The sequence below is a fragment of the Myxocyprinus asiaticus genome, chromosome 23 (genome assembly GCF_019703515.2).
Source record: "Myxocyprinus asiaticus isolate MX2 ecotype Aquarium Trade chromosome 23, UBuf_Myxa_2, whole genome shotgun sequence".
In the NCBI taxonomy this organism is placed as follows: Eukaryota; Metazoa; Chordata; class Actinopteri; order Cypriniformes; family Catostomidae; genus Myxocyprinus; species Myxocyprinus asiaticus.
In genome coordinates, this window is record NC_059366.1 from 37,648,619 (window position 1) to 37,666,319 (window position 17,701).

The 17,701-nt window shown below is 37.1% G+C and overlaps 1 protein-coding gene across 1 annotated transcript in view; it reads right to left on the reverse strand.

Moving 5' to 3' along the window:
• Nucleotides 1-17,701, reverse strand: part of LOC127414065 (lysosomal cobalamin transport escort protein LMBD1-like) — a 129,444-nt gene that overhangs the window by 58,556 nt on the left and 53,187 nt on the right. Inside the window, exon 7 of the mRNA XM_051651773.1 lies at nt 12,065-12,138. Within this exon, the coding sequence (XP_051507733.1) occupies nt 12,065-12,138 (74 nt within the window). The remainder of the gene's footprint in view (nt 1-12,064; nt 12,139-17,701) is intronic.

Here is a 17,701-nt window from a genome sequence, read left to right on the forward strand (position 1 = left end):
ACTGCAGGAAATTCAGGGCTAATTCTATTAGCTGTTTCTTTGTCATTATAGCACTGTCAATTTACCACGTCCGGGCAGGTGTGGTAACATTGCGTTAAGGAGAAAATGTCGCTTACAATGGTGAAGAAAAAAAATACTGTATAATATCTAAAAAATATATAATATGGAAAGTTCCGGTCCTGTTTGCTGATTGGTAAATCCAGCAATCCAGCCATGCTAAACAATATATGAAATATATTTTATATATTGTAACATCTTATTATATACAGTATATACACTCACCGACCACTTTATTAGGTACACCTGTTCACTAGGGATGGGTGGATCGATACTAAAGTATCGATACTTCCGATACTGATGTGGTATCAAGAATATCGATCCTCACATAAAAATATCGATTCTGAACTTTTTTTTTAAACTAGTGATCTTATTATTTAGATAACATGAATATTAATGCATCTCATAAGCTTCGAAGTGGAAAAAAATTATTATATGAGCGTATTGTTGCATGGCACTGGAACTATTTTTTCTTCCGCTCATCTTGACGTGCAGAAATGCTAAAATACAACAATACAGTAATAGTAACCATATAATAATATCTATGGTTAATTTTGTGGTTTTATGCTTACACTTACAAATTTTTAAAAAGTAAACAAAGCAGCCTAATAATTTTCTGCTTAGGCCTATAAATATATAAAAAATGTAAGTAATAATTTAAATTACTAATTTTGTCCAAAGAATTTGTTAAAATTAAATTTATTAGAGGTATCGGTATTGGTATCGATATCGGTGATACTGGCCTAAAAGTACTTGGTATCGGCTCGAAAAGAAAATAAGTGGTATCACCCATCCCTACTGTACACTTAATTATTCATGCAATTATGTAATCAGACAATCGTGTGGCAGCAGTGCAATGCATAAAATCAAGCAGATAAGGGTCAGGAATCAGCCATCAGAATGGGGAAAAAAATTTATCTCAGTGATTTCGACCATAGCATGATTGTTGGTAGCATGAACTGCTGATCTCCTTGGATTTTCACAAAAAAGTGTAAAGAGAATGGTGCGAAAAACAAAAAGCATCCAGCGAGCAGCAGTTCTGTGGGAAAAACGGCTTGTTAATGACAGAAGTCAGAAGATAATGGCCAGACTAGTCCAAGCTGACAGGAACCCAAATAACCACGTTACAACAGTTCTATGCAGAAAAGCACCTCTGAACATACACCATGTTGAACATTGAGGCAGATGGGCTACAGCAGCAGAAGACCACTCAGGGTACCACTACTGTCAGCTTAGATCAGGAAACTGAGGTTGCAGTGGGCAGACTCACCAAAACTGGACAGTAGATTGGAAAAACATCGCCTGGTCTGACAAATCTGGATTTCTACTGAGGTACACAAATGGTAGGCTCACTGCAGCCTCAGTTTTACATTCTTGGCTGACAGAAGTGGAACCAAACATGGTCTTCTGCTGTTGTAGCCCATCCACCTCAAGGTTTGACATGCTGTGCATTCTGGGATGCTGTTCTGCTCACTTCAATTGTACAGAGGGGTTGTCTGAGTTACCGTAGCCTTTCTGTCAGCTCGAACCAGTCTGGCCATTCTCCGTTGACCTCTCTCATCAACAAGGCGTTTTCACCCACAGAACTGCCGCACACTGGATGTTTTTTGTGTTTTTTTCGCACCATTCTCTATACACTCTAGAGACTGTTGCGCATGAAAATCCCAGGAGATCAGCAGTTACAGAAATACTCAAACCAGCCCGTCTGGCACCAACAATCATACCACAGTCTAAATCACTGAGATCACATTTTTTCCCCATTCTAATGGTCAAGGCTCCAGATTAAAAAAATGACTTAGGAGCCATTGGCTACTTAACTGAAACATTAAGAAGCCAAATGGCTGTTTTTAGTCACCAAATCATACAATTGCTCGATTTAGATTGTTGGTCAGAAACAAGACAGAAAGCAGAAGAAAAGGAAGACAGTTGATAACCCATTAAAGGTGGAGTAAGTCATTTTAATCCAATACACTTTTTGTAAAATTCCTTGAATATCTCTTCACGGTCTGCTAGTTGTCCGCTCTGTGTGTGCACTTAAAAAAAAAAAAAATCTGGTGTTTGTACACAGCCCTGGCTCTGTAAATGGGAAAATAAACAAAGTGGATCGGACCGATCCACACAACACTATTCCAGCGTGCGTGAATTTGGGAGGCGGAGCTTCTTAAGGAGCACTGAAGGGAGGGGTGTGTTTTTTTGGCTGTTGAGTTCAAATATCAACAGTCATTCTCAGGAATCGCTTACTCCACCTTTAATCAGAGGTTTAATAAACAGTATGTATAGTTGAGAAGATACGTAAGTTTGCACTTCCCTTTTGTCTCATTTAACCCCTTTCATAATTTAAACAAATATAAGAGATAAAACATTTTTTTTTATTTAGTACTGCTCTTCAGAATCTAAATGAGCAGATATTTACATAAAGCACAGTATGCATATATAAGTGTGTTGCCTTCTTGAGCATCAATTAATTTTTGCACCTTGTGAAATAGTTGTGTATGAGTCCCTCAATTGTCCTAAGTGTCAAAAGCTGGATCTCATATATATATATATATATATATATATATATAAGTGCTGCGGGACTTTTAATTATAAAGAAATGGGACTTCTGTTTTGAAATGTCTGCTCTCCCAGTTGTGAACACACTGGCGGATGATTTGCTGAAAAAGTGACTCTGACACAAACTGCTAACCTGAGTTCCTGAGTTCACACCCTCAGTTCTTATCGGATGATTCATGAAAAAGACCCGGTTCAAAAGAGTAATTTGTTCATGACTCTCTTGCACTGGGTTTGTTGTTGTGTGCGGAGCAGCGCGCTCATCACAACATAATTGGTGAAAAGCAGCTCGAGACACACTAGTGGTGCACGCTCTAAAGATGTATTCAATAACACACAAGATGATATCTAACGAAACCACATATGAACGTACACAACCCGATTGTTATCAGTGGCGACTAGATTTTAAATTATTGTCGCAATCTATTATTTTTGGTTGCATTTGTGACCATTTTAGTCGCAGTCTGGAGCCCTGAATGGTTGATGTGAACATTAACTGAAGCTCCTGACTCATATCTGCTTGATTTTCTTCATTACACTGCTTCCACACTATAGCTGATTAGATAATCGCATGAATGTGTGTACAGGTATACCTAATAAAATGGCCAGTAAGTGTATATACATATACGTACAGTATATCACCTGTTGCCACTCACAAGCAGAGATGCTGTCAGTTTTCTGAAGATCAGCTTTCTCAGTGGAAAAATAGCAGTTCAAGCGGGAGTAATTCTACCTATTTCGCCGTAGCTGGTGCGCGGTAGAGTCGATCACTATAGAAACCGCAATGTCCTCCATTTTAAACAGTGTGTCCACTGCAGTGTGGAAAGTCTGATAAGAGGTAAGTGCCTTCAGTTTGTGTAATTAATCAGTATGTTGTGTCTCTCAGCTGTGATGAGCCGTAATGCTGAAGTTGTTCGTTTAAAGCCATTTAAAGCTATTTCCTAGCTTTAGTAATAGTAATACAAGCGATCATATAGTGCTGTATGTAAACACTGGCTGAAGCGGATTCACTTCACGTCACCTAACTGGTTCATTTTACACAAATTATCTTTTGCCACCACCTGATGGCTAACATATGTAATGTCAAAAAAAATACATGTAAAAAAAAAGACAAACAGTAGCTCTTAACACATCTGTACTGCTCTTACACTTTAGTTTAGAAAAGCACGAACACAAGCGGAGTAATACACACAGTGAAGTGTCGGAGTGCTAATGGTGCATGGTTCCTCTCATGTTGTTCCAAACCCATATGACTTTCTTCCATGGAAGACAGAAGATGTTAGGCAGTCACCATTCACTTTCATGAGACCAACATTCTACCTAAAATCTCCTTTTGTGTTCCACAGAAAAAAGAAAGTCATAGAGGTTTTGAACAGCATCCAGTTGAATAAATGAGTAATTTTTTTTTGGATGAACTATTTCTTTAAATATAACAACATAAATAAAAATGATAATATCATCTTGCACTAACTCAAGCATTGCTACCATTACAACCAACAATTCAAACTTTATAAAGCATAAACCACAGAGATGAAGTAAAACCACATCCCTAAAGCAAAAACACAATAAAACAAAATAAAAAAAAGACTAAAAAGGCTGCATTATTATTCTGTCACAAGAAGCCCATGAACAAAACTGAGATAGCAGATAATATGCAGAAAGGAAGATACTGTAGGAGAGAAAATGAAAGCTGAGAAAATTTAAATTGTGGGATTTGTTGTGAAGTGGCCACTCTGATTCATCCAAGATAATGAGTGAGAGGAAGGGGCTCGCAGGTCATTTCTGCAGCACTGTGATTAAATCAGTGGAAATTAATGTGGTCACCATATCCATGGGAATCAGCATCTTTGGGCTGCAGATTTGAGAGGCAGAGGAACCCTCCAGGGCTGAAAGTCAGGATGCCAGCCAGACGTTTAAATCACCACACTGAGTCTCGAAGCCCAGGGACCTAGACGGCCCACGGTCAAATGGACAGATCAAAGTGCTGTGATATACACTCATTTGCATATGCAAATATTATGTTCACATTAAAAAGTCAGCAGGCCAATAATTTTCATTGTAACATCACACCAACAGCAAATTGGGCTTGATGGATGGTCTCTACATCTGTATGAGCCAATAAAAATGGAAGGACGTTAAATGGCTTCAAGTGAGAATGTAAGTGGCGTTTTGATGTCCAAACTACTAAAGCACAGTAACCGGCTCAGACTCGGGAGGTCCGGAACTGCACTGAGCAGAACGGGGCTCGATGAAGCGTAAAGCACACTTTTGCACCTCATAACGTTGAGGGTTGAGGCTTCAGAAACTGCATTTTCAAGCAGGACAAAGAAGCGTCAAGAAGTCGATAAACGTGTCACACCGAGAACCCTTTCAAATGATAAACATGTATGAGGTCATGATGAGTTCAAGGTGAAGTGAATTAACTGGTTATCCAGTCAACTAATGGTGAAAGTTTAAAATAAAGTGCATGAAATTTACATACTCTATACTGTACATGATGTACCCTAGTAGCCAACATTTGAATTCTCTTGAAGAAACTTTAAAAGTAGTCTGCAATGCTTAAATTCACAGTTCTGAAGATGAAAAAAAAAAAAAAAAAAAAAGAGTAAGAGGCCTCTTTCAGAAAAAGAAAAGGTTGTTTCAAGTGCAAAACTGCTTTTTGTCTGTTCAAGCAACAAAAACATTTACCTAGAAGGAGAACACCTGCGTTTTCCTGAATAAGCATTTCGCACCAAAACAGCTTGAACGAATCAACCGACCAAATAACTTTTGGAACTGCATGCAAAAGAGCAGTTGCTCTTCAAAAAGCATGGTTAAAACTCCCAGCACAATTGTTTTTAAGAGCTGGCCATCCAACCATTGGACAGGTTTAGCTTTGCCCGCCTTGACCATATGGCACTTCAGAGGTTTATTAACAGGTGCTCCTGTTTGCATGCACTAAGGTTTAATATTAATTTCCCAGTAGCTCAGCATAGTGTGGTGTTGGCCAAATAAAAAGGTTTGAACTGCTTGCTTTAGCATTTAGTTGAAGTGCAACTGGCCATGGTGTAGTTATAATGAGTTTACATCTCGGCCAGTTGTTTGAATTAAGAGCATGTAGCCACCTTAGCTCAAAGTGCAGTAATAAATTAACCTGCCCACTCCTGGACAACACGGCTACCGCATAAGTTGCCCATCACTTAGATTCCATTTGGTTAATTATGCATAAAAACAACACATAGCCATGTATGATAAATCACCGATCACCCCTGGAAACATTAGATGGGATTGGTGGGGAAAGAGGTTCAAGCGATGGGGGAGGGTTTCTGTTTCTTTTAGCAGGGCTGGTGTTAAGTAAAGGCTGATTCATACTTCTGCGTCGAACCTACACTGTAGGCTATGCATAGCTACGGTGGTTACAGTGTAGGCTACGCCATATCCTGATGTGAACCTCTCCAAATATTTCACTAAGAATCACATATTTGTAGACCACAACAGCTGTGATTGGTCCACTTTGTAACCAGAGACCCTCCCCCAGGATGATTATAAATATATCTGAGGTAGATTTGCTTTTTCTCCAAGATTATTGAAAGATCTTTGCATCATATCATATTGTATTTGGTCTTGTTTTAATCAGGAGCACCTACGTTTTTTTTATTTTATTTTTTTATTCTGTTTATGTTTCATGAAGTTACACACAAAACCCACATCTGTTAATAAATGTATATGTAACTTCATATTTAACAGCAAAAGTATTGTTTTAGTATGCTTATTTTATAGGCAAAGGCTATGTCCACTAAGTGCAAACAGTGATAGATTCAATTTAAAGTGTAAATAGCAAAAAAAGCACTCCTAATTAAATAGCAGTGTGTTAATTGTCTATTGAGTTTATTTAATTTAGTCCCACAGACACCGTACACCCACCCCTGCCCCTAAAACTATCCCTTATCCTAACCTTACCTTACAAAACTTAACCATGGTTTTACTACAGTAACCACAGTATCACCATTGAATTTTGTAGTCAAATCATAGTAACCACAAAATTAAACATACTGACACCATATTACTGTAGTAGCACCATGGTTAGTTGCATTAAAACTATGGCTTCCACCAAAAAACATGGTTACTACAATATTTCTAGAGTAAAACTATGGTTAATTTTACCCATATCAAATCTTTTTCCCAACTACCGGACCATCAACCCAACCAAATCACCGCAGGGCAATCAAACTTTATATTCATTTTTATTTTTCATTATAAGAATTATTAAAGGAAATATTAAGAGTGGTGACAAGAAAAGGATGGGGAAAAGTGGGAGAAAATGGGGATTCGTATCCGGGTCCTTCTAAGCAAGCAAGTCCTGGTATGTCATGGTTTCTGACAAGGAATCTTTAATTGACTTCAAGTCTTCGTACCACAACGAGAAGATCAAAAGCACGCTAGGTGTGTCTCTTTCTCCATAAGCGACTCTCCAAGCTTCTGACAACAGGAGGTCAGGGAGCATGCATTACCATACTCAGAGCGTCTCGATAATTATCAAGCCTTTTAAACAGGCTTGTGTTCTACAGCTCTGCACAACACCATTAAGCTCCAATTAGATACGACTGCAATTCTGAGAAAGACCAAGTGCTGCAGCTTTGTTTCTTAATTGTGTATTACTTACCAAGATCGTTGCAGGATTCACAGTACTGATTTTTACAGTATTTGACAAAGAGGGAAGCATCAAACAATTTGCCCAAAGGTCGGCCTGCAGCCTGATAGCTTTAGTTATTTTTCTCCAATCCCTGATAAAGGGGCACAGGAGATGTTCATGGTTACCCATGATGATGGTGATGAAAAATGGATGACATTAACAACTCACAGAACAATCAATTTATCTTTCGAATAAAACAGCTACAGTATGTTGAAGGAATCAGAATATGGGCATTTATTAATGGTCTTGAGGCTCAGATATATAAATAGGTGCAAGATAACAGGGCATATACATCACGGCAATGTCTCAGGCACACGTCCACACACATCGGTGAGAAATGACAGCGTGTCATTTTGAGCGATTGCAGACCAAAATGTAAGAATCACACAACATTTCTAACATTGAGAGGCCACTTTATCATTCAGACTGACTATAGTCAAAGATGGTTTCCATAGATGCAGTTTTCTGTCATACAAAGAAGTCATGTATGAAGACAACCTGGACTCCCCTATCAAAGTTGGGTCAACAACCACTTCACAAGAATTATTTAGCACTGTTAAAGCTCTTTTAAAGGGATAGTTCACCCAAAAATGTAAATTCTGTCATCATTTACTCATGTCGTTGCAAACCCATATGACATTCCTCTTAACCGATTATTCAGCTTGTGCCCCAACTTAAAAGGTTGTATTAAACATGCTTACAATAAAGGGGACAAAATCATCTTTTAAAAATACCTCTAAATGACATTCACTGAATTAAAGGGAAAAAAAATACTTCTTATTAAGTTTAATTCAGTAAAGAAATTCACTGCAAAAAAATCCTATTGTTATCAAGAGATTTTGTCTTGTTTTCCATTTAAAATTGTCTAAAAATCCTTAAAACAAGATACATTTACTTGAGAAGCAACATATAAGATATTTAGGCTTGCTTTAAGAGAATGTATCTTTAATATAAGTGTATTTTGTATGTGTATTTTTTCACTTGGTTATACTTCTGCGAGTGCTGAAAAGATATACTTATATTCAAGATCTATTCTCTAAAAGCAAGTCTAAATATCATATATGCTGCTTCTCAAGTGAATGCATCTTTTTTTTTAAAGGATTTTTATATATTTTTAAATATTTGTATTTTTAATATTATATTCAACATTCTCAGATAACAATTTTTTCTCCTGCAGTATAGCTTCTAAAGAAAATGTATGTTGTTTTAAAGGAGTTTTAGATATTTATTTTGGAAAACAAGCCAAAACAAAAACAAATCAAAAACGTATTTTGTTGCAGTGTATAATGGTGCGAAGACTACCCTCTCTCACCATTCTGTTCACTTCAATCCATCTTTGACTCACTAAAAAACAAACTCTCGTATTAATAAAGCTGAGAATTGCCAATTTTCTTCACGATAAGAAATTCACAGTGACATATATTATGATTCAAAAAGTCATGAGCCATCACGTTATAATTTAGCTGTATTAAGCGTGCGCGCTCGAGGGATGAGCATCCCCGCGACAGAGTGTGCATCAGCTAGGTGCAGTTTCAATCTCTCCCCCTTAGATTGGGACAATTGCACAACTCATAGAAGAGGCACTGACCGCACAGAGAAATGCCAGTTTCGGAGTTTGTACTTATTTACATGATCTGCTTCCGTATTATTTGAACTTTAATAAAGCTATAACGCATTAAACATAACTGCATTTAAGATGTAACAACAGGGTGTTTCCTTTAAAGAGCTCCGGCTCCGCTTATTCCACAACTAGAGTGCTTCTGTATTTACTTATTTTTGTATTTTTGTATAATTCCCTCATACTTTGCACCTGAAGCTGTTTGGAAAGTTTAGAGTGCATCTGGACTGTGAGCTGTGTAATTCTTCCTCTCCTCAGTCAGGTGCGAACTGCAGTGCTGCTCTTGCGCGTCATCATTAGAGTGTAATGTGATCTCATTTTAAGTTAAATGAGATCAAAAGACTATTCGACAACAAACATTTTTGTCAACAATTTTTTTTTATTGTCGACGTTGTCGATAATATTGACTAATCGTTTCAGTCCTAATGTGTATGACTTTCTTTCTTCTGCTGAACACAAACAAAGATTTTTAGAAGAAAATCTCAGCTCTGTAGGTCCTTACAATGCAAGTGAATGGTGACCAAAACTTTGAAGCCAGAAAAAGTACATAAAGGCAGCATAAAAGTAATCCATATGACTCCAGCACTTAATCCATGTCCTCTGAAGCAATCCAATCTGTTTTGGGTGAGAACAGACCAAAATGTAACTCCTTTTTCACTGTACATCTTGCCACTGCAGTCTGAAGGCACGATCATGATTTCAAGCTCGATTACACTTCCTAGTGCTTGACGCATGAGCAGAGAACTAGATGGCACTTGGAAGTGTAATAAAATTTTAAATCATGATCGCCAAGGAGACTGCAATGGCAAGATGTATAGTGAAAAAGAAGATATATTTTGGACTGTTCTCACCCAAAACTGATTGGATCACTTCAGAAGACATGGATTAAACCACTGGAGTCTTATGGATTGCTTTTATGCTGCCTTTATGTGCTTTTTGGAACTTCAAAGTTTTGGTCACCATTCACTTGCACTGTGTGGACCTACAGAGCTGAGATGTTCTTCTAAAAATCTTTGTTTGTGCTCTGCTGAAGAAAGTCATACACATCTGGGAGATGGCATGAGGCTGGGTAAATGAAAAGAAAAATCATTTATGGGTGAACTATTCCTTTTAAGTTGTCTGGTGCACATGTGCTAATGCGCTATGTGTCCATGGCTCAGCTAGTTCCCGAGCGGTTCCGGTCCTAGGAATGGGTCTCCGTAGTCTAAAATAGTCATCCACCAACCTACTAGTCGGTTAGTCAGTTTGACAACTTTACATATTTTTTTTTAGCTTTAATATTTAAAGCTTAGATGTGTATTTTCTGCACCACAATTGCCGGCAACTGAAATTGCAAAAATAATTATAAAAACAAAACAAAAAACAGCTTTCCTGAATACTCCCAATCTTCCACTGGTCAAAAAAACAGATAGTCCCGCCCCAAGCTCACACTATTAGTTGAGTCAACACTACCTTATTGGACTCTTCCACAGATCCACAGTGTTTACAGTCTTCAGGGAAATCAACATACAAATTACTTACTAATAGTTGTCTCTTCATATTAAGCTAGGATAGGAGAAATAATTTTAAGATGATTTTTTTTTTGTACATTCAGCTTTAAGAAAGTACATTCGCAGTACTGAACTAAGATTAAGGTGATTTTAATTGTTATCATGATTATTATTACAATTATTGTTAATATAAAATGATATGCATTATTCAGGGTTTAAATCACACGTTTTCAAAAACCATGAATAGGCCTATGCTATTACTTTTAAATGGTCAGCATGCTAATACCCTCTCCAAAGATGTTACGAAAAAATTGCTGTGTGGCTGAATTTCAGAATTTCAAGTGGGGAAGGACCTCATACAATGTGACATTTGCAAGATTATAATGCCATATCTCTGTTCAACTTCGGTGATGCTGACACAGCTAAAAACGCATTCATCAGTTTCTACTAGCCATGACTCTGGACCTAGTGTTAGTTACTGTCAGACTTCAAACCGCCTGCTGTGAGAATGGTATATATACATATATATTTAGCCTATTTACTTGTTGACCATCTACTGTACAGGAGGTCTGCATTCCCACGGAACTACAACAGGAATTAGATTCCTTGAGGTGCAGGATTACATTTCAGAGTTTAAGGTGGTAGTGGACGTTACGTCCATGAATTATAGATGGGAGCGGGCAGTCAGAGAATAGCCAGAAAAATACAATAAGGATATCTTTTTTATTATTATTATTAATTAATGAAAGTTAAAAAAAAATTTTTAATTATATATTTATACTTTTATTATATATTTATTTTTTGATAACAATAAACAGAAAATGCTACGTAAAATTGTGCAACCAGCACGTGCATCAAATCATTCAATATTTAGAGCAGGCTATGCAGTTAGTCAATGGGGCTTTAGAAGAACGGCAGAGCAAAGCCTGTACACACTGTCTCATCAAAGGATGTGAATCTCCAACTAGAAAATGGTCAATTTAGTGTTAAGAAATCAACCTCAGGCAAGTCAGATGAGCATCATGTCACGCTTCATCTGATAATAGCAATAACAGAAAAATAAAATGCTCTTTGTGTACATTTTTTGTCTATTTGTATGGCTTTCACCCAATGTGGAAAACTAATGCAGAGTTGCGGTAATGGGTGCAGTTGGGAAGAAAATCAATGCGGGCAAAGAGCGGGTGAACATGGAGTAAAATTCAGCTGGAGCGTTCGGGTGTGGGATGGGAAAAGGAAACAGTCCCATGCAGACCTCTAGACTGCACTTAAAATTATTATCAGTGTCATGACCTGACCCTAAACCAGCCTAATTATACAGTTGCAGAGACAACTATAAGTAAGCCTTTGCAAGCCTTTCATAGTTTGATAGTGTCTCTGTGGTTCAAAACATTGCTCTTTTTGTTTTAAGCATTTCAACCAGCCAAAATAGGGGTGGCACTTTTATCATTTCATTTGATTATGCTAATGGATTTTAAGTAAAAGAAAGAAAGAATACATTTGTGGAATTATAAAGTCTCTGCTTAGGTCAAAAGCATGGACAGAAACGTCCCTGTTATATCTAGAAGCCCTTTCCTGCGACAGTGCTGAGCAGACTCTTTGTACAACCCCCACGAGTGCATGCAAATCAATGTGCACGAGTAACCACCCACCACTGCCAATTCTCTGTCGGCCACTCACCGTATATGTGATCACTGCCAGCATGCCAATCAAGGTGAGCGTGCTGATGGAGAACGACAGGGCAGCCAGGCCATCTGCAAGAAAGACAGAGAGGAAATTTATTCATGACATGGGCCAAATGCAGAGCTCTGATAAGTTTTGGTCATTCGCCAAATATTCAGGGGAGTTCTTGCCCCCAAGGAAACTTCAAAATGCACCACCTCTCCCGCTATCATTTCTCTCAACTTCCTCTTACTGTGACACACTGTACTTACAGAAAGGTCAGTGAAGCTTTAGCCCTCTAAATTTCTAAAGTCACAATGACATGTCAAATGTTCAGGTTCATTAATGTTCTTTATGAAAGTAAAAATAAATGGCTGGATTTGTGGACTGGCTGCATGTCTACTTTCTAATGAGTTGCATGATACCAAAATTTAACAATACCAGTAAAATGTCAAATTCTTGATATCTTAAAAATGAAGATACAAAAAGTTAAGTTTGTTCTGAACCATAATCTAAGAGGCTATTCATATATCTTTAATACTTCTGGAGTTATAGGCAAAAAAAAAAGAAAACCAAATTCTCCAATTTTTGGACTCACGCCACTGGCATATAATGCAACAAGTGGTGCTGAACTCTGATTGTGGTGATAGACCTACCTATCTCTGTATAAAAATAAAATTATGATGCTGCCACCTATCTAACGTTATTATTTATTTACCTTTAGTTTTGCTCCAAACTTATAAGCAGATCTAAAAAGATTACTTAGTAAATTTAGATCCATGGCATTAAACATGTTGGCTTTCATCATCACTTATGTTTATTTATTCTTCAGAAAAATTATTAAAAGGAATATTCTGGGTTCAATACAAGTTAAGCTTAATCAGCAGCATTTGTAGCATAATGTTAATTACCACAAAAATTTATTTTGACTTGCCCCTCCTTTTCTTAAAAAAAAAAAAAAAAAAGAAAGAAAGAAAAATCTGGGTTCCAGTGAGGCACTTACAATGGAAGTGAATAGGGCCAAATTGTGAACATTAAAATGCTCACTTTTTCAAAAGTATAGCCACAAGACATAAACAATATGCATGTAAACATATTTTAGAGTGATAAAATAGCTTACTAACCTTTTGGGTGTAAAGTTATAGCTAATTTTACAACTTTTTTGCCATGCCGATGTTGCCAACAAACCCTAGAGCCTTAAAATGTCTGTAAAAATGGAAATTTAAACAACTTTACAGCTCAAATAACACGAGTTTTATAGAATAATGAATGTAAGTGCTTTTATAAAATTATAAGCTTCACATTTCTGCCTTTAAACCCTCCAGAAATTGGCCACATTCAATTCCATAGTAAGTGCATCCCTGTAACCTCCATTTTTGTTTTGTTGTTTAAAGAAGAGTGTCAAAATAATTTTTTAAGGTATCAACATTATGCCACAAATGCTGCTGATTGAGCTTAACTTGTATTGAACCCGGAACATTCCTTTAATATCATCATCAAATAAATAAATAAATCAGGGGAGGTTTCTGAAATGTGGTTGATTTAACAAGGAATAACCCCAAAGTATTTATAAACAAGGTAAGCCAGAATTTTTATTTTTTTATTCAAGAAACATTTAGCAATAAAATAAACTAAAGAATAAATCACACACACACACACACACACACACATATATATATATATATATATATATATATATATATATATATATATACACACACACACACACACACACACACACACACACACACACACACATATATATATATATTGTCTATACTGTATACATGAAAAAGTAAATGACCAATGTAACTCAACCCTTAAATAAAATAAACTAAAGAATAAATCACACACATACACACTACCGGTCAAAAGTTTTGAAACACTCATTCTTTATTATAATTTTTATTTTTTTCTCACATTTTAGAATAATAGTAAAGTCATCAAAACTATGGAATAACATAAATGGAACTATGGGAATTATGTTGTGACTAAACAAAATCCAAAATAAATCAAAACTGTGTTATATTTTAGCATCTTCAAAGTAGTCACCCTTTGCCTAGAATTTACAGACATTTACTCTTGACATTTTCTCAACCAACTTCTTGAGGTATCACCCTGGGATGCTTTTTAAACAGTATTGAAGGAGTTCCCATCTATGTTGGGCACTTATTGGCTGCTTTTCTTTATTATTTGGTCCAAGTCATCAATTTCAAAAACGTTTTTTTTATTTATTACATTTTAGTTTTATAATGAAATACATTTATATGGTGGCACAATTATATTTTTGTCTACAAAACTAATTTCATACATTTAAGCATATGCCTTCAGATCAAAAGATTTTTAAGATCATGAGAAACATTTCAGTCAAGTGTTTCAAAACTTTTGACCGGTAGTGTGTGTGTGTGTGTGTGTGTGTGTGTGTGTGTGTGTGTGTGTGTGTGTGTGTGTGTGTGTGTGTGTGTATGTATGTATGTATGTATGTATGTATGTATGTATGTATATATATATATATATATATATATATATATATATATATATTATATGCAGTACTGTGCAAAAGTCTTAGGCACATAAGATGTTTCACAAAAGCATTTGTCTTAAGATGGTTATTTATATCTTCAGCTTTAGTGTGTCAATAGGAAATATAAATGTTAGACATCCCAAACATTACTTTTGCAAATAGAAAAGATTAGAATAGAAGAACAGGGAGCCCTGCAACAGATGTCATGGCACCCACAAAGCCCCCCACTGAACATTGTGTCAGTCTGATATTACATAAAGAGACAGAAGCAATTGAGACTAACAGATAGAAGAACTGTGGCGAATTCTCCAAGAAGCTTGGAACATTCATCTGCCAACAACCAAGAAAAACTGTGTCCAGGTGTACCTAGAAGAATTGGTGCTGTTTTAAAGGCAAAGGTGGCCACACCAAATACTGATTTAGCTTTTTTATATTTACTGGACTTTGTATGACATTAAGTGATAAATAAAAACTATTTATGTCATTATTTTTGAAGACATCCTCACTATGCAACATTTTTCACAAGTGCCTAAAACGTTTGCACAGTACTGTGTATATATATATATATATATATATATATATATATATATATATATATATATATATATATATATATACATACATACATACATACATACATACATACACACCAATCAGCCACAACATTAAAATCACCTGCCTAATATTGTGTAGGTCCCCTTCATGCCACCACAATTATACAGAGTTACCGTAGACTTTGTAAGTTCGAACCAGTCTGGCCATTCTCTGTTGACCTCTCTCATCAACTAGGCATTTCCATCTGCACAACTGCCCCTCACTGGATGTTTTTTGTTTTTGGTACCATTCTGAGTAAATGCTAGAGACTGTTTCTTTGTGAAAATCCCAGGAGATCAGCAGTTACAGAAATATTCGAACCAGCCTGTCTGGCACCAACAATCATCCAGGCGACTATCTAATCAGCCAATCGTGTTGCAGCAGTGTAGTGCATAAAATCACGCAGATAAGGGTCAGGAGCTTCATCAGAATGGGGAAAAAATGTGATCTAAATGATTTGGACAGTGGCATGATTGTTGGTGCCAAATGGGCTGGTTTGAGTATTTCTGTAACTGCTGATCTCCTGGGATTTTCACACACAATAGTCTCTAGAATTTACACCGAATGGTGTTTTAATGTTGTGGCTGATCGGTGTATATATAAATACATATATATGCTGTGTGTGTGTATGTACACTATATGGCCAAAAGTTTGTGGACACTATATGTGCTTGATGAACATTTGATTTCAAAACCTTAGGCATCAATTTCCCCCTTTGCTTCCACTCTTTTGGGAAGACTTTCCACTATACTGTATGTAGTAACATGGCTGCAGGGATTTGCTCTCATTCAGGCACAAGGCTATTAGTGAGGTCAATTACTGATGTTTGTCAATGGGGCCTGACTTACAGTTGCTGTTCCAGTTCACCCCAAAAGTGATCAGTGGGGTTCAGGTCTGGGCTTTGTGCAGGCCAGTCAATTTCTTCCACACCAGACACAGTAAACCATTTCTTTATGGACCTCACTTTGTTCACAGGGGCATTGTCATGCTGGAACAGAAAAGGGCTATCCCCAAACAGTTGCCACAAATTTGGAAGCACACAAAGCCCAAGCCATTACATAAAGAAACATTAAGATTTTTTTTTTATTTTTATTTTTTTACTGGATTTAATGGAGTAAACAAATTCATTAATTAGAAGGGGGTGTCCACAAACTTTTGGCCATATAGTGTGTGTGTATATATATATATATATATATATATATACACTTTTTGTTTAGTTTGAAACTTTTTTTTTTTTTTTTGGTGCAGACTTGGTACCAAAGTAATTTTTGACATCCCAAGTGCTGCATTTTGGGAGTCAGTGGTCCTCAAAATACAGGATAGCATTAAACTGGGATAGAGAGAGCGAGAAAGAAAGAGGGAAACAACTGAAAAGAGGGGAGGGCAAAATGCCAGCTGTCAGATCTGAGGCCAGCGGAGGCAGATTTATGGGAAGTGACCGCCACCACACTCTCTGTTAGGATCCTACCTGTCAAAGGAAGCAAGACAGTAGAAAACACACACAAACTTGCATGATTCCCCTTTCCTCTGGTTCTAAGCTATGGCCCAATGGAGCAGAGCGTAGCATACTGGCAAGCCCCGTACCCAGAAAGCCTCCTTCTGCCAGAAGCCTACCTCAATTCAATGCAACCAACTGTTATCTGTTTATTTTCCCCAGGAAATGCTTTACATCACTCAAAAACTTTCCATTTGGTTGAACCACATGAAGTCTGAAAACTGTTTGCAGCACCACCCACTATGTTCCATACACAAAAAGCCCCAAGACACTAAAGCCGAGATGATTACACTCTTGCTTCCTAATGTAGCAAACGGAAGAAGAGTATAAAAAGAAGAGCCGCTTTGATGTGTGATGGCTGAAATTAACATTTACATCTGAATAGGTGTTTCCTTTTGTGATTTTGCTGCTTTTGTTAAGGGGCAAACATGCTATACTGGAGACAATGGCGTTCATGTTCGGTGTGGAAAGCAGCTCTGTTCATGAACACCTCACAATGCAGGGGGACCTGAGTTTTCCCGTCACTTCCCTGGAAGACTTTCGGTGGATTGGACAGAGAACGTATTGTTTATTATCTGTGGTGGCTCCACAGCTGCTGTAGCGCCTGAATCCTCAGCATGCGGAGAGAGTGGAGGCCCTTATCTCAACAAGCAGGGAGCACCTTAGGCTTACGAGCACAGAGGAGACCGCTGCAACTGAGAAGTGTTTATTAAAGAGCTCTTAACTGTACTATTCGCAACATGAGCTTGCTATGATATCCTCGTGGAGAAAGAGACCAGCACACTAAAGCAAACCCACTTGCTGGATTTTGGCTCTCAGAAAGAGAAGAAAATACTTGCTCTCAAACAATTTTAGGAAAAACCATCAAACAAAAGTGATGCAAATCTCAGGTGGCAGGTAGGGCGACTGCACACTATAGTTTACTCTATGTCAGAAAACTATGCAAATTTATTGGTGTCAATGGAAATAGTGTTTCACAAGGACGTAAAGGAATAATGCACAACTGGTACTCTGTTAAAAAACAATCCCATTTTTTATTTTT